Below are 21,984 nucleotides of genomic sequence, written 5' to 3'. Positions count from 1 at the left end.
TGTCAATTTTCCTCTTATCATTGATGTGTAGGAGTAATATTTCTGTATTCATGCACTCAATCCACAGTTTTGCTTGGTTCAATTCTTCTTCAAGACCCTTTCCGCCACAAAGCGCAATGCACATCAACCCTTTTATTAATTTCCTCTCGCAAGAACTTTTAGAAAAAAAAGGAACTTCACAAAACTTAAACCAAACATGAGCAATGGAAATGCCACACTTTATAAACTTACTCGCAAAACTATTGACTAAGCGCAACTATAGAAGAGAAAGAAATCAACGAGGATGTCAACGCATGTGTCAACATGTTTTGTTTATTTTTCCCTCCGTTCAGCAGGACATCTTGAACCAAATTAGAATAATATATAAGTATAGTTTTTGGGCTTCACAGATTTATGATAATGATGATTCTTTTTGATGGAAAAAACAACAACAACTAAACCAACCTTCAGAAGTTGGGACAGTTGGGACCAGCAACAACTTACAGCAGAGTATATCTTTTCCTAGACTTTTATTCTAGTCAGACTCTTTTATTTTGTAGGACACTTACTACATCTTCACTGATTCCAAAATGTCATGCCTGGAACAACACATGTTTATTTTCTTTATAAATATAGCCGTTTGCTAAAGTGACCTCATGATGCATACACTGGGTCGTCACAGCGAATAAGTCTTGGAATCTTGTCAGTGTCAACACCTGATGTATGCATACAAGTCCGTTAAAGACAAAACTGATGACGATTAAATTTTCCTCAATTGACGAAGAGATTGCATTCAACAAGAATTGTAAAATCTTTAAAATTGATAGAGGAGTATGGGCAACACTAAAACTGGTACGGTACATGCATTGAAATGAGGTAATATATGAAAGCTTTTCATGTTTTGTCGCTTTAATTCCGTTCCTGCTCTCATTTTCATTGTTACTTTTTTGTTTGATTTCATTAGGGCTGATATTTCGACATGGAAATTCTTTTGGAATACTTGTTGATTCACTTCGCCTCGGAAGTTCGGGGGATGTGATTTGCCTTATTCGTGAAGGAAACTTGTTTCTTTTTGGCACAGACTCTCGACTTAAAACAGCATATTCGAGGGTCAAACAGTAACATGCTTTAGTTATAGTAATACTTTCATTCATCTTTTTACTGACATGCTAAGGTGTTATTGCTACACAACCGGACAATATCATTTAAAGGAATTACAATGGAAAATGTTAAGAAAAATGCAATAAGTAAAGAAAAGTGGAGTGTTAGGGTTCATTTCTTCCGTCTCTGTATCTATTTATCAACCACTCTCTCTTGCTCTTGCTCTTGCTCTTGCTCTATTTCATTAAGTACTATTCATGTTCATATGCAGCGTAGATAGGTTGTAAATGTATAGGCCTAATAGAAACACATGTGCGTAATAAAAAAGAAGATATTCATTTCGAGGCTTCCGAGAACGAAAGCAGGGCAATTGCTGTGAAGCAATCGTCATACATGTATTTATGCTGTAAACAACGTGAAGGGGCAAACACGTTTGACAGAGCATGTCACTTCAATATCAGGTGAGTGGCTATATAGTGTCCTGTCATAGCCCGATTTATTATAAAGAAAGCATCAAGCACGCAGACCTTCTTTTTGAGGGCCAGGTTGATAAATGCTTATGATTTGGCCGAAAGAACTCTCGTGTTGGTCAAAGTTCGTAGGAATCACTGTACATATCACAAACAAACAACTCTCCACCCCCATCACCCATTTGGGTTTTTCGGATTCCCTTTTTCCTTTTAGTTCTTTCTTCAGACTTTCCTTCTTTATCCGCTCACCTTCCAAAGCAGTATTTATTGACAACGGTAATGGTATAGACCTCTGCAAAATATCGTTATCAATCAAGTCAAATGAATTTTCTTCCCTTCCGGCGTATGCCTTGTCTGTCTTTCCCTTATAATGTATTCTTTCATAAGCAGCATTTTTGTTTTCTGTTGACATTGCCACTCGCCGCATGAATAGTGTTAAACCAATCACGTGCCAAGCCGTACCGATAGAGTTGTTTGTTTTTTTCCCGTCAACATTCAGTATTCCATCCAAACTTGACGTAGTCACTCGGGTGCACCAAACCATATACGTTTTTTTTTTTTTTTTTTTTTTTTTTTTTTTTTTGGGGGGGGGGTATAGGTTATTTCTATTCATTACCAATTAATTTATAGACATCTTTGTCAATTGGCGCACAAAGCATAATCCTTTCTTGCTGCCCCTTTTTATCTTTCTTTTTTTATTTGCAATGAACTATTACGGAGTGGAAATCAATGTCTTACACCTGCCTTACCCCTTGGTGTGCGTGAGGGTGTATGATTGTATTTCGCGTATAAATTTCAGTGAATGTGACCGTGTGTGTGTGTGATTGCCGGCAAAATCATGATAACAGCCAAAGAAGGATTATTCATACAGTTGTTGTATCATGTCCTTTGCATGCTTCGTCAAATATGTTGTGTGATGCAGTCGCCCATTTATCGTCTTTGCATGCTTGCAGGTCTCAAGCAAGAACTTTCTGCCTTCGACGGTAAAAGCTCTCGAAACCGGGACGCGCGCGTTGTGCGTTTTGCCGCTGTGACTGACCAAGGAGCTACAAGGCGAGACTATATCTGGGGCTAACAGACGTTAGCTACCCTGCAGGAGCCTTCAAACTCTTCACAACGTATGTGAGACCTCCAACTTGCTCTCGGAGTAAAACGCTATGATGGTGTTCCAGATATCAAAGTGGAACGCTGCAGTGTTCCTTCTATTTCATCTGTCGCTGTGCCTTTCGACAGGTGAGCTAAACATGCTTAATGTCTTTTCAATTGTCTTTTCCCTGTTGCTTTCACTAAAGAATTTGATTTAGCTTTTCTATTCTCTCCCATGATACATTTGTTTATACTGGATTAAGTTCTTGGAACCAATCAAGTGATGATCTAAAGAAAACACCAAATCTTGAAGAAAATTTGATTCGGTTCTATGGAGGAATTCCAAATCAGTTGTAAAGTAATCATATACACTTGATATAAATATGCAAATGAGTGAGCTGACGATGTCATCCCTTTACAGTTTTCCATTGATAGTGTAAAAAAAATGACAAAAATTCAATGTTTCTGTTATTGAAGTGTAAAACATGATATCATTCCTGATTAAATAACTCCAGAACAATGATCAGTTAGATATATAAGGATTTGAGACTGAGGCATAGTTGCGTTCAACGAAAAACTGGAAATTTCAAAAATGTTACTTTCAAACTATATTATGATAAGACGTGGGTGATGATATCATCACGTTATCATTTGCATATTCATATTGACTATTCAATAATTGCTTTCGGAAAAATTAGCGAAACCTAAAATTATCATAACTTCCATACTTTTTATCCGATTTTGATCAAATTTTCATTGTTATGATAAGAAATTTGACTACATCTTTTAAGACTAACTTTCAATTGCACTGGAATTATATTTTGTTTTGATTTGATTTGATCTATTTCTGCATTTTTCACAAAGTATATACAAACACAACATAACAATTTTCAATACAATACATATTATATCCAACACAATATGAATAGAAATACAGTCATAATGTACCAATAATGAAATATTGCAAAGGTGAATTATAATCATACAAAAACAATTGGAAAATAATTGATATTATTCAATCGAGTTAATACATACGAAATGCAGGAGACCGTCATCTTTATAAGCTGAATCTTGAGTTTGATGGCGGCCTCTGGAAAAGCGCAAGGTTTATATTTCTTTACATATCATTTAATACATATCAAATTGTGTAACCGAATATAGGGTAGGTATAAAATGCATCAGTGCAATGGTGAGTTAGGGTGCAAGTGCATATGTGCAGATTTGTTACTTTAGCATTGTTAATGCTATTTATTTGAGAGAAAAAAAATCTGTGTAGATAAGTTTTGATATAGAAAAATGATATACTTAATCTTTACGTGTGCGCATAATGTATGGACACGAATCATGTAATATAATATTGTGGTAGAAAGAATAAAGTATTATCGTAGCAATTATAACTATGTCCTCATACTGTGCTTTATTAGACATAAGACCCCTCAGAAGGTTACGGATCAATCCAGGACTAATTTATGAATAAGTTTCAAATCAAAGTGATATAACGCGTCAAAGAATAAAAGCAATCCCATAGAGAAAAATAAAAGACTGTCAAACTTGGTGAATTGTCATGGAGTAACAAAGAGAATCAACGATCACCCTGCATTATGCAAGAATAATGAATGTCGTTTCATGTTTGCCTTGAATGAGAATTGACTAGAAGACATTTTGATACAATTAGGAAGACTATTCCACAAGTCAGGCCTATGATGTCGTATAGATTTATGTGCTACTAACAATTTTGGATTCGTAAGATGAAAATTTTTGGCATTACGAGTTGGATTTGAATGAACACTGTTATTAAAAGCAAAAAAAAAAAATATCAAAAGATGGAGGAAGATGTTTATTTATATACTTAAACATAAAAACTGCGACTTGAAGAGCATTAATATCAGCCACTTTTAGCGTTTTCAACTTATAAAACAATGGATCCGTATTAGCAAAATAAGATGATCCTGTACAAAATTATGCGGACTGCTCTTTTTTGTAATAATAACATAGAATTAACTTAAGTTTTGCCACAATTAGCCCAAACAATATTGCAATAAAATATTTATGGAAATACCATGGTATTACCACGTGTGTTGTATGACACGTGGACATAACTCGTGGACTGTGTGACTCGTGGGTTGTATGACTCGTGGGTTAATTGTGTGACCCTTCCCGATGTCTCCTATTGATTTGTCCTGTCTCCGTTTTGTGTCCTTGATCATTGTACTTCCAGTCGATCGAGTAGCCCTACGTGTTTGTCTTTTTTCGTGAACCTCGCTTTATTTCAATTACACATTGACTTTGTTCAATTGATATAGGTTATGTTCGTCTTAAAATCTATATCAATTTCAAATGCGTTGTCTTGTGTTTATACTAGATATTTGGAGTTATTGCATTTAAAAAAAAATCATGTTGAATATTGGTTGAAATGTTTTGAATTAAATTTTATTGAATTGGGTCATGTTCGTTTTCACTTTGCATATAAAAAGGTCTAAACGTCCATCTGACGTCTTATGTCTTATCCACTGCGTTATTTGAATGTTGCCTTTTTATACCTTTCATTTATCTTTGGACACCGAAACGAGAACGTGGTGAAGTCGTGGTCATCCCACGAGTCGGCCACCAGCGAGGCATACAGCCTACGATCTCGATTTTTCGAAAAAGGCCCATAAGTCATACAACCCACGAGTCAAGCAGCCCACGAGTCAGAGGGCCCACGAGCTCAACGCTAGGCAAAAGAGCCCTACAAGCCTGGCACTATAGGCAATACACACACACACACACACACACACACACACACACACAAAAGGCCCACAAACTCGGCACTGTGTACATTAAGCCCATTACATTAAGTAGAATGTGAGCAGCGTACACACACGTACAAGTGTGTGTACATAGTTGTTCACGCAGTTATGTACGTAGGTAAACCTTGGGTAAACACACTACAATGTATCTTGCAATATAAAAGCAACTGGACTTTGAAGAGCTATGCAACTCATTATTTTAGTTGACCTTTACAGAAAGGTTGAAATGATAAAGAAAGAATGTCGGAAATTGTCCTAAAGAATTGGACGTGAGATCAGAATGTTACAAAATTCAAACCATCACTAATTACCCTCCATTCCGGGACTAATCCGGCTCATTTTTACCCGGATCAAATCCGTTTTGTGACCCGGCCGTTTGTGACTGTAGCAGTAGTCAAAATGCCACTCGATATTCAAGGTGACTTTGAACAATTTGTAATGGAATCGGACATAAAATAAAGAGAGTAAATGTTACGGATTTCAATGCGTTATGTTTTGTGTTTGCATGGGTTACAGTCCGTTACTAGTATTTCGAAGGTTCGTTATTTCGAAGGTTCGTAATTCCAAAAATTGAAAAGGCCTAAAGTTCATTTTTCCGAAGGTTCGTTAATCCGAAAATGGAATAAATTTTGTTCGTAATTCCATAGGTTTGTTGTAGTACGCATCTTCTTTTCATTTCCAGATTAACAAAAAATTCAATCATATTACGGTTTAACGAACCTTCGGAATTGCGAACCTTATTTCATTTTGGGATAAACGAACGTCGAAATAACGAATCTCATGTCAGTTTCGGATTGACGCACCTTTGGAATAGCGCTACAAAATGTTCCAATTACGAACCCTATTTCATTTTCGGAATAACGGCCATATCTAGGTTTAGTGAAATTGTGAGTTTCGAAATAATGAACCTTTTTTTTTCATTTTGGGATTAACAGACCTTTGGAATAACGAACATCACCTGTGTGCGCGTACCTTCGTGATGTATGTGACCGTGCATCACAAAACCAACAAAAAGTCGCACCTCTTGATTTTACGTGGGGCCTCTAAAAAGGTGAAACAGGTCAGCTAATTCAATCTCGACTTTTTCATATTTTCTGAAGGAGTTATTCTTTTTCTATATCATTCCTGGGTTTGGGATCATAAAATGAATGGGAAAATGTGTTTTCAGCAGTTTTTCTGTAACTTTTTCTTTTTTTTTTCTTTTTTTTTTGGTAGAGTAGTTACTTTGATCAGGTATGCCTTATAGAGGCAAACATTTATACATTCTTCCTTTCACCTCCAATAACTTTTAAAAGGATAAAGCGATACTGCTCAGCTTAATTTGATAATCCCTTCATTGTTGTTGCTGCGGAGATTTACAACCTATTTTTTTGTCCCATTCATTGCACAGCTAGCACTGCTAAGTAAGATTAAGCGCTTGAATAGACCCTATACTATACAGCCTCTTTAACTTTTCCAGGTTATACAGTCCAAGCAAATACCCTGTGAAGGATAACGCCGAAATACCCTATAGAGGATAAAACGGGATGACCGAGCGAGCTCGCTGAACCTGGCTCAGTGCCAAGCGAATGGCCCTCACGTGTAAAGTCTATGGCAACCGACAAAACCGCTTCGACTTGTCTGCGTTTAAACACATACCGTATTTTTTGCTCACAGCGGATTGCGCTCATTTTCCCTCAGAGTAAAGATTATTAGTCTTTTCTTTCATAGACACATTTCCAGGATAATCCGGGGTGAGCAAAATTCACACGCTCTCTGACATCAGTAGCGCGACATGTTCGAAAATTTTGTCCACTTAGCCTTATTCAATCCGGTTTGCATTATTGTCAGGCTATCGCTATTGGAACTGAGAAAAACGCGCGCACACCGCTTGCCTCCGTATACTAGTACGCAGTTAGCCCACGTGGAATGGCCGACGAACGTATTGCTCTCTGACACGCCTTGCTTGCTTGGCCACCGCTTTCGTGGGCCAATGCTGTGAGAAGGAACCTAACTCATCCCACATTGATATACATGAAATCAAAACTGTAAACTTTGGAAATACATTGTGTAGGATGACACTGATACCTACCTCTTTATAGTATGATCTTCCGGGGACATTAGAAGAAAAATCAAAATGTGAACATAATCAGACCTGATCACGTCCCTACGTCGATCTTGGGAAAGTGCTGTGACATCGAAAAGATTTATTACCCTGGCCGTTCTGGCAGTCTCGATCGGCAGTGTCTGTTGTAGAAAATCACTGCGAAATACATACAGGTCGTACCATGCAGGTTACTTGGGAGGGGGTGGGGGAGTGATGTTGTTTTTCTTGTTTGTATCTTAATTTCTTAATCGGGTTTCCTCGCATACCAGTGAGCTGCCGGTGAGACCATGGATGTGTGAATGATGGGTACACAAGACCACCCAGATCATGGTCAAGCGTGCAGCGCTCGCACGAGCCTGAAAAATCTGCAACAATTTTCAGTCAAAAATCGGAACGTCCGGCAACAAGAATAGCGATAACGATCACAACAGCAGACACATAGCTCGCATAAAAATGATTGTAAAAAGTAATTTTTTTTTAAATTTATTATATGTAAAATAATCATATTATAAAGATTAAGGCGTAAATATTCATATTTGAATGACGCGCCTCAAATACAAAAACAACAACAACAACAACAAAAACGCTTCGTTGAGCCGCTGAATAGCCCTGAGAGGGTAATTCAGTTTTATCCCTAGTCTGATAGGGTACTTGCTTGGACTGTTATATATTTTCTTTTCTATGTTTAGATATGTTAGGAGAGTCCATTTGAATTAAGTTATACATAATTCTAAAGCTTAGAGTCTGGTCTCTCAGAATCTGCCCCTAACTAAAAACCCATGTCTGGTGACTTTTTGTTGGTTTTCTGATGCAGGATCACATATTATGTTATGTATTGGTAAAATTGTTGACATACGACATACGAACGGCAGCTTCTTTCTAATAAGTTTCACCAATGCAAATATTTGCAGTGTTAAGAAATCAAATAAAAAGGCAAGTGCAAATACAATAACAAATACAAATACTAAACTTTAAATGTGAATCCAAAGTGGTTGATCTAGTCCTACAAATGATCTGAAGTTTAACGTGATAAGTCATCGTCCCTCATATTGTACACTGCCTCAGTGAAAAATTATTTTATCGGAAGTCCCACCATGGACCAACTTTAAAATTTCTCCTCCTCCTCCTTCTTTTTTTTATGACATCTTCACCTTTTTTTTCCATTTGCTTCCGTGTAAAGCGCCTTGAGCATTTATTCGGAATAGAAAATGGCGCTATAGAAATTGTTGTATGTATGTATGTATGTATGTATGTATGTATGTATGTAATATATATGTATGGTCCAACTTTGTCTAAATGAAGCTTGTTGTCTATCTAACTAAGATTTATCTAACTTGTGTTACCACCTATGTGCTACGAAATAGTCGTAGATTCATCTTGATGATGATGATGTATTCATATTCTGGCAGGCTTGGGTGACGTGTGCACAGGAAACCGGAAGTTGGAACCGCACGATCCCAGCGGTTGGTACAACAACAGAGCAGACCCCCTGCTGGGCAGCTATGGTAAGAGATCGACGTCTTGTCTGTGTGTCCTTGCACTCCTTAAAGGGGAAGGCTAGTAACTGATCAGTGGGAATCAGTGGAAATGCTGGGAGATGATTGTTCCAATCCTTATGGGATTCATTCAAGAGTTCATTGTATATCTATTGTTGTGTGAAAATGATTTGCTTCAGAACGGTCTCATATTCAAGTAATGTGCAGATTAATGCTCCGTCACTGACCAGGGACGCTAACCTGGAAGCATTAAACTGCACATTACTTGAATATGAGACCATTCTGAAGCAAATCATTTTCACACAACAGTAGATATACAATGAACTCTTGAATGAATCCCATAAGGATTGGAACAATCACCTCCCAGCATTTCCACTGATTCCCACTGATCAGTTACTAGCCTTCCCCTTTAATAATCAGGCCGGGCTTTTTTGGCTATGCTAAAATCGAATCTCGGCCATCGGTGGTGCGATCGCGACGAAATTTGGTATGCGTGACACCAACGTCATAATCTACAAGATTGTGTCATAAAATTTTTTGAAACAATAAATGTCTAATTTTAATTAATTAATTATGCAAATTATGCTCTAGCCTAGTTAAAAGCATCGAGAGTCTTCTTTTTGGTCCGTAAATCTGTTTTAGCATATTCAATAATTGTACATCACAAAAACTTCCAAAACTCATTTCAATTCTTATGTATTTTATTGTTTTCAGAATTTCTTATGCATTTCTTTGTTTTTCAACTTTTGTTTTTTCTTTGTTGTTTATTGGAAATTTTTATTGGAAACCACTTTTCTACCATAATTAACATAAAATTAATCAATGAAAGTGATTAATTGTAAAAAAAATAATCAGGTTTTATGACTTTCATGACAGAGAACTGTTTTCCAAATTAAATGTACACAAAGTCACAAAATTGTGCCCGTTTTGGGGCGACATGCCGTTACAAAAATGGGTGTGGCTTCGAAAAAGTATGCGCGGACGTTGCAATTTTGGTCTCATAAGTTGCGCGAGACTTGAACGAAGAACGTCAAGAAGCCTCGCGACGAAACCTTCTCGCGTTACAGAATAAAACGAAAAGTCGAGGGGGCGGATTTCCCCCCCCCCCGGCCCTGTTAGGGTTAAATTCCTACCCATAGGTCTTTTTGTCTGAAGAGGGATTACATCCCAACGTGTAGTTGACTGTGATAAAAGTATAAAGCAATCATAATTAGCAGTTCACGTATTATTCATTTGGACACACAAAAACAGAGTGATGGAATCTTTATAAAGAAAAAGTAGTATCTATTTAGCACTTCGAGGGAAAGAGAGGCAACAATCATATCTCACAACGCCCTGACTGTTTGTTTCTGGCAACAATGTTGTCGAAAAACATTGCTTATGAATTAGAAGCAAATGTAGAAACTCGCCCCTTAAAATACAAAGTATTTTTTCAATGACATGTGGGTGTGTGGAGTGGTGCACCCTACATGCACTGCTTTTTATCATTCCTCCCCATTTCAAGCATTTCCATATATATTCTGTACACTAATCTTTTATGATGTATTGTAATGTAACTTATACATTCAATTTCTGTCAAATATTTATATGTTTCTCTTGGAAATGGAACAAATAAATGAATGAAAAAAAAAAGGAATAAGATGTATGAAAATACCTGCATGCATATCACTTTTGTTTTCCCTAAGTCTTTTAATAAAGAGCCATCATGAAAAGGCATATCCTATTATATAACGCCTGAAGAGATCCCTGTCATTTGATTGGTTGTTTGACATTGGTCATTCGGCCCATTTCACTATGACGTCATCACCCGTGCAATTGCGGCTCCATTTACCGTGCATTTGCTCCATTGCACGCTCGCTGAAAGCCCGGCACACTACGCGTTTGCAGTGTGTGTATACAACAGCGCGTTAAGCGCTAGGCTAAGGGTAAAGCGCTCAGTGAGCACTCTCGCGATTTCAGATTCTCTCTTGGTTCTTTATTGATAAAACATCAAATGACAATGATCTAATTTAGGCGTTATATAAAACAAATAATAAATGTTTTTCATTCGTGCTATTGTCACAAATGTACACACAAGTAGTTATGTACATGTTTAATGTATCAAGGCTGTATGCATGGTTGTTTTAATGTGTACATTGTATGTACACAGGGTGACCAGATTAATGGAGAACATTCTATATGATATTAGATATAGTACATACAGGCTGACCAGATCAGTGGAGAATTTTCTACGTGGTATACAATGTAGCTACAGTACATGTATGCATGTGACAGGAAATACAATATAGCTCACTCAATCTAGAATGATTTAACCCATTCCAGAAAATTCTAGGAAGTGCTTACATATTTGGCTGAGTGAGGCACTGTCCCTGTAGCCCAATGTGATTGGTAGTTAATTTTGGCAATGATGTTATGCACATATAGTTAGGCAGTGAGTCATCCAGGATTCCTGGAACTTGAACTTGCTAGAATATTCACGTGTGTAGCCCCAGGCTGGAGAAAATTACAGAATGTACTAGAAAGGGGTGAATGGATAGTATATAAGCAGGAGAAATTCTGAGGTAGGCAGAGTACCTAACACCTCTGCTCTGAGAGTTACGTCACTTCTGGCTCTGAAGCGACTTGTTATAGTCAGTCCTGTGTTACCTGCTGACCTGTTACGTTTGTGGAGATACGGCCTGGGAGACATTTTGCCTGCAGAGAATTAATTTGCCTACATGGAGATAGACTCCATATTTTAGTGTCAACGGACATTATTACGACAAAGCTGTGACGGGCTGGATTCCTTGCTGGACATTATAAAGTGAATCATCATTCAACGCATCAACTGGACGTGGTCGTCATAACGTTTGGATTTTGCACGTTTCGCCGTGGACATATATCGTGGACTTTACCCCGGATTTATAACGTGGATTATTGCAATCAGCGCCTCTGAATTTACGTCGGAGGAATCATTCATCGGTGCGTCGCGGACAGTGGCGTATCTAGGGGGGGGGGGCAAGGGGGGCACGTGCCCCGGGCGCCACTCCTTGGGGGCGAAAAAAAAAACACGAAAAAAAACCGAAGAAGAAGAAGAAAAAAAGAAAAGGAGAAGAAGAAGGGAAAAAAAGAAAAGGAGAAGAAGAAGAAAAAAAATCGCCCGGAAGGGGGAAGGGAGAATGGTGGGGGGGGGGGGGCAGAGAACCAAATCAAACAAGATAAAAACAAAACATGATGATGACGCGGACAAAATGACAATGTTTATTGTGTTCACACAAAAATTTCATATTCTGTGAGCTGAAATACAAAAATTTTCGGCTCGCTCGCTGCGCTCGCTCGCCAAAATTTATTTAAAAAAGAAGGTAAGAACAAAACGTGATGATGACAAAATGACAGTGTGTATTGTGTTCACACATGTCATTTTATATTTAGCAGGCAAAATGTTTCACGGAGCAGCGGCTGCAATTTCTTTCGTTCTGAAGCGATCGCCAATTGGATCAAAAGAAGGCGCCAACGGTTTCGAACATAGGGGGGGGGGCGCAAAAAAAAAAAAAAACCCGAATCAAACAAGATAACAACAAAACGTAATGATGACGCAGAAAATAACAATATACAAATTTCGGCTCACTCGCTCGTACTAATTTAGAGTATTTTTTCAAGTCCTCAGTTTGTTGGTATAAATCGTTATCTATAAGGCCGTCACTATATCTTGATTAGAATTGTAAGATTTAATAAGCAAAAAATGACAAGAGTTTCATGATTTGTAAGCTGAAATACAAAAATTTTCGGCTCGCTCGCTGCGCTCGCTCGCCAAAATTTGTATATAAAAAAGAGAAGAAGATAAGAACAAAACGTGACGACGACGCGGACAAAATAATAATGTCTATTGTGTTCACTCATGTCGTTTTATATTTAGCAGGAAAAATGTTACACGGAGCAGCGACTGCAATTTCATTCGTTCTGAAGCGATCGCCGATTGGATCAAAAGAGGACGCCAATGGTTTTTAACATACGGGGGAGGGGAGCGCAAAAAAAAAATAAAAAAGATAAGAAAAAAACGTAATGATGACGCAGAAATATACAAATTTCGGCTCACTCACTCGTACTAATTTAGAGTATTTTTTCAAGTCCTCAGTTTGTTGGTATAAATCGTTATCTATAAGGTCGTCACTATAATTGTGAGATTTAATAAGTAAAAAATGACAAGAATTCCATGTCTTGTAAGCTGAAATACAAAAATTTTCGGCTCGTTCGCTGCGCTCGCTAGCCAAAATTCATTTTAAAAAAAGATAAGAAAAATACGTGATGATAACGAGGACATATACAAATTTCAGCTCACTAATTTAGAGTATTTTTAAAGTCCTCAGTTTTTTTTTTGTTTTTTTTTATATATATATATAAATCGTTATCTATAAGGCCGTTACTATATCTTGATTAGAATTGTAAGATTTGGTAAGCAAAAAATGACAAGAATTCCACGTTTTGTAAGCTGAAATACAAGAATTTTCGGCTCGCTCGCTGCGCTCGCTCGCCAAAATCTATCAAAATTCATTACATGTAGATCACCCTCAAAAGCTCCCTTTTAAGTGCTTGAAAAAGCATCATGTGGACTTTGTTTAAAGTCCCTACCGGGATGGTGCTGGGGTTGAACACTTTTTCAGAAATTAGGGGCGCAATTTTCGTGCTTGCCCCGGGCGCCGTTTTCCCTAGATACGCCACTGGTCGCGGATCATTCATCTGTGCATCGAACATCGTATCTGGACACTACCAGGGAACTGTAGAGACTTTGTTCTTTAAGATTTGGATGCATGTAAGTGATTCCATAACCGATTTGTAATTGTTTTATTGATCATTACAGTACTGATGTGAAAACTGATTACGAGTCTGTACCCACAATATCACTGTTAATAAACCGCCTGAACATTAGTTGATTGTTTCTTTTGTGCGATCATTCTCAGAGTGATTTTGGTCGTAACAAAATTGGGGGCTTGTGTCCGAGAAGTGAATTTAAAGCCAAAACTTAGAATTTGGAACGTTCCGGAATCCAGAATATTGGTACAGACAAAATACCAGCGAGTTGATTGTTCAATTGTACATTGTGTGTAATACATGTGACAATGTCAATCAGTACAATGGATGTTCAGGCATTTGTTCAGAGGACAGATTTGTCCCTCAAAGATTTGCGAAGGTTACGCAAATGTGATTTGACTGCTGTTGCACAGCATTTAAATGTTGATGTTCCACAAGGTGTAAGAAAGGCAGAGATTCTTGACTTAGTAGCTGGTCACATGGAGCTCAAAGAAGAAATTGACACTCCAAATCAAGCTCAAATGTCAGATCAAACACGGCTTGAGCTTGCTAAATTGGAAATCAAGGAGAGAGAAAGAGCAAGGGAACTAGAACTGGAGAAAGAGAAGATGAGATTAGAAATGGAAATGAAGGAAAGGGACAAACAAAGAGAAATGGAAATGAAGAAAATTGAAGTGGAGCAACAACTGAAATTACGTGAGATGGAATTGACTCATGCACAAACTGTTGGAAATCGTGAAAGGGCTCCCTCTGAATTTGATTTGGCCAAGAACATTCGATTGGTGCCAAAGTTTGAAGAAAACAGAGTTGATGCATATTTTGTGTCATTTGAGAAGGTGGCTGAGAGTTTGAACTGGCCACAGGAATTTTGGCCCTTGCTCCTTCAAAGTGTGTTTGTCGGCAAAGCAGCTGATGTGTACTCATCTCTCTCAAAAGAGCAATCACGTGACTATGCTACAGTCAAGAAGGCAGTGTTGAATGCTTATGAGTTGGTGCCAGAAGCATACAGACACAAGTTCAGAAATTCGTACCGCAAACCAGGCCAGACACATGTTGAGTTTGCTCGTGAAAAAGAAATGATGTTTGATAGGTGGTACAGATCCCTGAAAGTGGATCAGGATTTTGATAACCTATGTGAGGTTGTTCTCTTGGAAGAATTCAAAAAGAGTGTTGCTTTCAGTGTGAGGTCGCATTTGGATGATCACAAGGTGACAAGTTTGCATAAAGCAGCCTTGATGGCTGATGAGTATGAGCTGACCCACAGAAATGACAACAGACCACCTTTCAGGAATTTCTCTGGAAATAAGAGAGACAAAAATCAGTCGAGCAATCCAAAGAATGCTGGTTCTGAAAAAGGCACGAGTTCTGAAACTTCATCAGTTCTGAAACTTCATCGGCACTGAAAGCCAAGTTCAGTGGCCCATACTGTGTCAAAAAGAAACTCAATGATGTGAACTATGTGATCAGTACGCCAGACAGACGAAAAGATCAGAGGGTGTGTCATTTAAACATGCTGAAAGAGTACTATGAGAGAAAGGCTAGTCAGCCTGTAGGCGTAGCTCAGGTGGTAGAAGAGGAAGTAGACGAAGAAGGAGAAGCTCAAGATGAGAATGGAAGTGAGCCCTCTAGTGCCAGGTTGTCTAACTCAGAGATGTTAGGGAAAGTAGATGAGGCACTGAGCTACCTACCTGAAAATCAGAGGAAAGATGTGACTTTGTTACAGGAGTACAAAGAATTGTGTATAGACAAACCAGGCTGCACCCCTAGCTGTACATGATGTTGATGTAGGAGATGCTGACCCTATCAAGCAAAACCCTTACAGACTAAACCCGAGCAAACTGCAAAAAGTACGGGAAGAGGTTCAGTACATGCTAGACAATGACATAATAGAACCGAGTAAAAGCAGTTGGAGCTCCCCAATCGTCATGGTGCCCAAACCGGATGGGTCTCAAAGATTCTGTATAGATTACCGAAAGGCAAACGCCGTGACGAAAACAGATTCTTTCCCCATTCCCAGACTAGAAGACTGCATTGACAGGGTCGGAAATTCTGCATATGTCAGTAAAATAGACTTTCTAAAGGGATACTGGCAAGTGCCCTTGACCGACAAAGCCAGGGAGATTTCTGCCTTTGCCACACCAGATGGCTTGTTCCAATGCAAACTAATGCCATTTGGCATGAAAAATGCTCCGGCCACCTTCCAACGGCTGACAAACCAAATCATTGCCGGACTTGACAACTGTGTAGTATACATTGATGACTTCCTAGTGTATAGTGACACGTGGAAAGAGCACATTACACACTTGCGGCAACTCTTTGATCGACTCAAGGAGGCCGGATTGGTGATTAATCTGGCAAAGAGTGAATTTGCAAAGGCCAAAGTGGTGTATCTCGGGCATGTAGTCGGTCAGGGACAGGTATTGCCAAGAGAAGCCAAGGTACAAGCTATACTAGGCTTTCCCATTCCCCAGTCCAAGAAGGAGTTGCTCAGATTTGTGGGCATGGCTGGTTTCTACAGGAAATTTGTACCGAATTTCAGCACTGTAGTCACCCCCCTAACAAACCTGCTGAAGGGCAAGGCAAAGTACACCTGGACTGATGAGTGTCAAAGAGCCTTCGAGAAACTAAAAGCAGTCCTTGCTAATGAGCCTGTTCTGGCAGCTCCTGACTTCCAAAAGCCATTCAAGGTGGCGATAGATGCTAGTGATGTAGGAGTGGGAGCAGTTTTGCTCCAAGAGGATGACGAAGGCACTGAACGACCGGTTAGCTACTTTTCCAAAAAGTTGAACGCATACCAGAAAAAGTACTCCACAATCGAGAAGGAGGCTCTCAGTCTCATCCTTGCCCTCCAGCAATATGAAGTGTACTTGACAAATAGCAAAGGGGAGATCACGGTCTATACTGACCACAACCCCTTGGTCTTTTTAGACCGGTTCAAAATGAAGAACAACAGATTGTTCAGATGGAGCATGATGACGCAGCCATATGCACTCAAAATCAAACATGTGGCAGGCAAAAATAATGTAATTGCTGACGCTTTGTCAAGAGTGTAACATGAAGAGAGTATCAAAGGTGAAAAGTTTTCACCGCATATCACTTACAGTGTATGTGTTTAGCATATCCATTAATGTATGCAAAACAGTTTGACATGATTGTATAAGCTTCAAGAATCCAAGCAATATCAATGTAAATGGTATCCATGAAAAGAGAACATGGAATTAATGCAGCTATTCAAAAGGCATGTGATAGTATGTGATTGTTGTTGCTTGATTTGGATGTTACCTCACATTCGTTGTAAATATTCCACAATGAAAAATTGTGAAGGTAAAAGAAACCCTTGCTACGGCAAGGCTTTCTTTTTCCCATGGGGGATGGTGTCACAAATGTACACACAAGTAGTTATGTACATGTTTAATGTATCAAGGCTGTATGCATGGTTGTCTTAATGTGTACATTGTATGTACACAGGGTGACCAGATTAATGGAGAACATTCTATATGATATTAGATATAGTACATACAGGCTGACCAGATCAGTGGAGAATTTTCTACGTGGTATACAATGTAGCTACAGTACATGTATGCATGTGACAGGAAATACATTATAGCTCACTCAGTCTAGAATGATTTAACCCATTCCAGAAAATTCTAGGAAGTGCTTACATATTTGGCTGAGTGAGGCACTGTCCCTGTAGCCCAATGTGATTGCTAGTTAATTTTGGCAATGATGTTATGCACATTTAGTTAGGCAGTGAGTCATCCAGGATTCCTGGAACTTAGACTTGCTAGAATATTCAGGTGTGTAGCCCCAGGCTGGAGAAAATTACAGAATGTACTAGAAAGGGGTGAATGGATAGTATATAAGCAGGAGAAATTCTGAGGTAGGCAGAGTACCTAACACCTCTGCTCTGAGAGTTACGTCACTTCTGGCTCTGAAGCGACTTGTTATAGTCAGTCCTGTGTTACCTGCTGACCTGTTACGTTTGTGGAGATACGGCCTTGGAGACATTTTGCCTGCAGAGAATTAATTTGCCTTCATTGAAGATAGACTCCATGTTTTAGTGTCAACGGACATTATTACGGCAAAGCTGTGATGGGCTGGATTCCTTGCTGGACATTATAAGGTGAATCATCATTCAACGCATCAACTGGACGTGGTCGTCATAACGTTTGGATTTTGCACGCTTCGCCGTGGACATACGTCGTGGACTTTACCCCGGATTTATAACGTGGATTATTGCAATCAGCGCCTCTGGATTTACGTCGGAGGAATCATTCATCGGTGCGTCGCGGATCATTCATCTGTGCATGGAACATCGTATCTGGACACTACCAGGGAACTGTAGGGACTTTGTTCTTTAAGATTTGGATGCATGTAAGTGATTCCATAACCGATTTGTAATTGTTTTATTGATCATTATAGTACTGATGTGAAAACTGATTACGAGTCTGTACCCACAATATCACTGTTAATAAACCGCCTGAACATTAGTTGATTGTTTCTTTTGTGCGATCATTCTCAGAGTGATTTTGGTCGTAACACTATGGACAGAATATTTCATTCGGTGAAAGATGAAATGTAGATCCATTCAACTCGGCTGCGCCTCGTTGAATGGATCATTTCATCTTTCACCTCATGAAATATTCTGTCCATTGCACTCATAAACATTCATTATTTGTAAACTAGTGTATGGTGATTAGTCAGTTTCTGACTATTCTAACAACGAAATATTAATTGGATTGGATGTTGGTTTTTGGTCACTCTCCATGAGTCTATCAAACATAAGACCTTTCAACAAACCCAGTCAAGCTTAGCTATCTTAGCTATCAACTCTGTTGATCGTATATAGAGCTATTCATGGTACAGCACCAGTGTACATAGAGGAACTTGTATAGTTAAAATCATTATTTCACACATTCTATATACCATCTCCGAAGTTCACGGGATCAAACACTATTGAAATATCCATGAGGGAATTCGAATCAAAAGCTGCTCTCGGTGAAAAGGCGTCCTTGTATGCTGCGCCAAAAGTATGAAACAATCTCCCTCTGTTTGTAAGGCAAACAGCTACAGTTAATGCGTTTAAGATCGCAGGTTTAAAACTCACATTTTGAACAATGCATTCTATGTTTGAATTACTGAATATGTATGTCGTAATTGTTACTTTGTAATGCGCATTAGGGTATAATAGCAGCTGCGCAATATATTTCATCATTATTATCATCTTAAAAAGCTCATTGTACCGCATGTACCGACACTAACCACACTCACCTCACCTTTTAATACCTAAATAATATTTTGTTATCATAGCAATGCGATGCCAAATAACTTGGACTTTTTTTTGGGGGGGGGGAGGGAAGCTCTATGTACACGCAACATACGTTTTATTCTGTTCTCTCTTTCTCTCTTTTTTTTTAGACTGTCGTATCTTCAAGCTGTATGCTTACGACTACCTTCTGCACTCCAATCCCACAGTACATTCTATCACAATTTAGTCAAATTACTGTATATGCCTTTATCCTAAATAGCACTAGATTGTTTGTTTTTTGTTCATTCTGATATCGATTAGAAGATGTAAATGTAGACAGAAAACTTTGTTAACGAATACTAATTTGTGGAAAAATGAGCAAAGAAAATGGGATTCCATCGGGATTCGAACCAGAGACCTCCACATACTAGCCCGCTGCTCTACCGACTGAGCTATAGAAAGCCCTATAGTTCAGTGTTCGTCCCAGAAACCATAAATTCTCAATGCTCGGAGGGTCAGAAGCTATGGCAGTGTGTTTGTGTGTCTTAAACCTGATATAAACCCGAAGGACAGCTCAACTTGGGGATAAGTGCGAGGGATCACCGAAGTGATGCAGTTTTTTAAGTATTTAACAAACACAAACAAATACTGATTTGGAAATGATTGGAAATGATTCATTAAAAGAGATATAATTGATCAATTAACTAATCGATTCATTGATACCTTCAGGTTTACATCGTTTTATTTTGTGTTACAGATTACTTGACAGTGCATTATTGCATATACTGTAAATATATCATGGTATAGTTGTCATTGCATTTGATGGTCAATATTTTAGCAATAACCTAAACTAAGCGGTCACAGCTGTCTTATTGCGGCAACGACTTTGTTGTAATTTACCACCATCTTTTCTCTCAGGAGATTTATAAACGTGTGTGCAGGAGCTCCTTTTTTAAAACAATTCCACGGTAAAGATGAATGATGGGCAACAATGTGAAAAAAAAAATAAAAAATCTGTGATACTATTATTATCGAGCAGTGCTTGAAAACAATATCAACATCTTTTTCTTTTTGGAAAGCTGACTTTGACACCGTCTTTAATTCTAAAAAAAAAAAAAAAAAGAGAGATATGAATAAATTATTCCATTTTGCTTAAAAAAAAAAAAAAGAATCTCTTCTTCTCCGCCGCTTGCCGGTGGGGTACACGGACGGAGCTTACGCACCAGCGGGACCTGACCGGCCGAACCCGCTGCAGATAAGCGAGAGAGTTTTCAAGGGGGAATCCGGCAAACCATCTTATCAACGGAAGACTGCTCTTCTGGCATTTCTAGGTGAAGAAATAATCGTATTAATCATTCTATTTCTTTCTTTTAAGTAAATAAATCAATTTTATGGCTATTATCAGTTCTCTACCTTTTGATATGGGTTTATTTTTTTCGTCATTATTGTTTCATTCATTTTCATGTACATGTGTTTGTAATTATTTTTGTATTTCATAATTCACTTTTCCGACTGCGCCTTGAGCACATGTCATGAGGAATTGGCGCATTGTAAGTACCCTGTATCATTATTATTATTTTATTATTAATATTAAAGATAATAATAATATTAATAATAATATTATTATTATTATTATTATTGATATTATCATTATCATCATTGTATAGCGCTTAATACAGGCGTTTCAACACGGTATCATATCGACTTATAGTTCTTCCATTAAAGTGGTTCAGAAGTTATTTGAATAATCGGACGCAAGTTACATTATAAAGAGATACTTTATCGGATACATGTGATGTTTTACGTGGAGTCCCCCAGGGTTCCATATTAGGGCCATTGTTATTTTCAATATCTATCCATGATGTGTGTAATATTTCACTTGTGGGTAAACTCATCCTATGTGCAAATGATTCTAATTCATTGATTTCGCATTTTGATTTAAATGTGTTGATAATCTTAAAAATGAGTTATCCAAATTGTAAAAGTGGTTTTGCGGTAATAGATTGCTGGTAAATAGTGAAAAAAAAAAAAAAATTATATCTATTTTTCTGAAGGTAAGAGAAAGATTGAATTTTGCGACGTAAAAATGAATGATGTAAAATTCTCTCAGAATGTCCACAATTCTTAGGGGGTTTATATTGACGGCAATTTGAACTGGAAAAAAAAAAAACCAATGATGAATAAAAGAATTTCGAGAAAAATTGGAGTAATTAACAGGCTAAATTGTATTTTACCAATGAAGGTTTTACTTTTGTTATATAACAGTTTAATTTATCTAATTTGAATTATTGTAATGCTGCACAGGCAAATACCCATCAACTAACTTTACGTGACACATATCCTTAAAAAAGAGCAATTTGATTCTATACAAACTCGCATTATAAAGCGCCGTCAATGCCTTTGTTTCTGAAAATGAATGTTTTGAATATAATATCAATTGAATAAGTTTAACATTCTTAGTGCATAATATGTACAAACATGAAATGAACTTGTTAACGGAGATGTTTTCTGGTATGTTTGAATTTAAAGGGACTGTACAGTACTGGTTGAGGTGGGGATTCATGTTTTGAACATTCCTAAGTGAGATAATGAGAGAACTCCTATGAAATATGAATAAGCATGTAATTTTGAGAAGGATTCATCGTTTATTTGATAAAAATTGGTTTCAAATGGCTGAGATATCCAAAAAAGTGATAATAATAAAAGGCGACAGACCACGCCTTTTATCAGGATCTCTTTGTTTCACCTTGTTTTTGGATATCTCAGTCATTCCAAAACCGATTTTCATCAAATTAACTTTTTATACCCCTTAGAATTGCATGCTCTTTGACATCTCATAGAGTGGTTTCTGAATATCCCGCAAAAGGTTAAATGCTAAATCCTCACCTCGATCAGAACTGTACACACCATTTAATGATCAGATTCATAGGCACAAACCACG

General features: G+C 38.0%; 1 protein-coding gene across 1 annotated transcript in view; it reads left to right on the top strand.

The window, feature by feature from the left end:
* Positions 1-2,710: 2,710 nt before the first annotated feature.
* The window catches only part of LOC140231191 (dual oxidase 2-like), a 65,306-nt gene continuing 46,032 nt past the window's right edge, over positions 2,711-21,984 (top strand). Inside the window, 3 exon segments of the mRNA XM_072311339.1 lie at positions 2,711-2,783; positions 8,921-9,016; positions 20,213-20,374. Of these exon segments, the coding sequence (XP_072167440.1) occupies positions 2,711-2,783; positions 8,921-9,016; positions 20,213-20,374 (331 nt within the window).

This window comes from Diadema setosum, chromosome 7, assembly GCF_964275005.1.
Source record: "Diadema setosum chromosome 7, eeDiaSeto1, whole genome shotgun sequence".
In the NCBI taxonomy this organism is placed as follows: Eukaryota; Metazoa; Echinodermata; class Echinoidea; order Diadematoida; family Diadematidae; genus Diadema; species Diadema setosum.
This window is presented reverse-complemented; position numbering and strand designations above follow the sequence as displayed.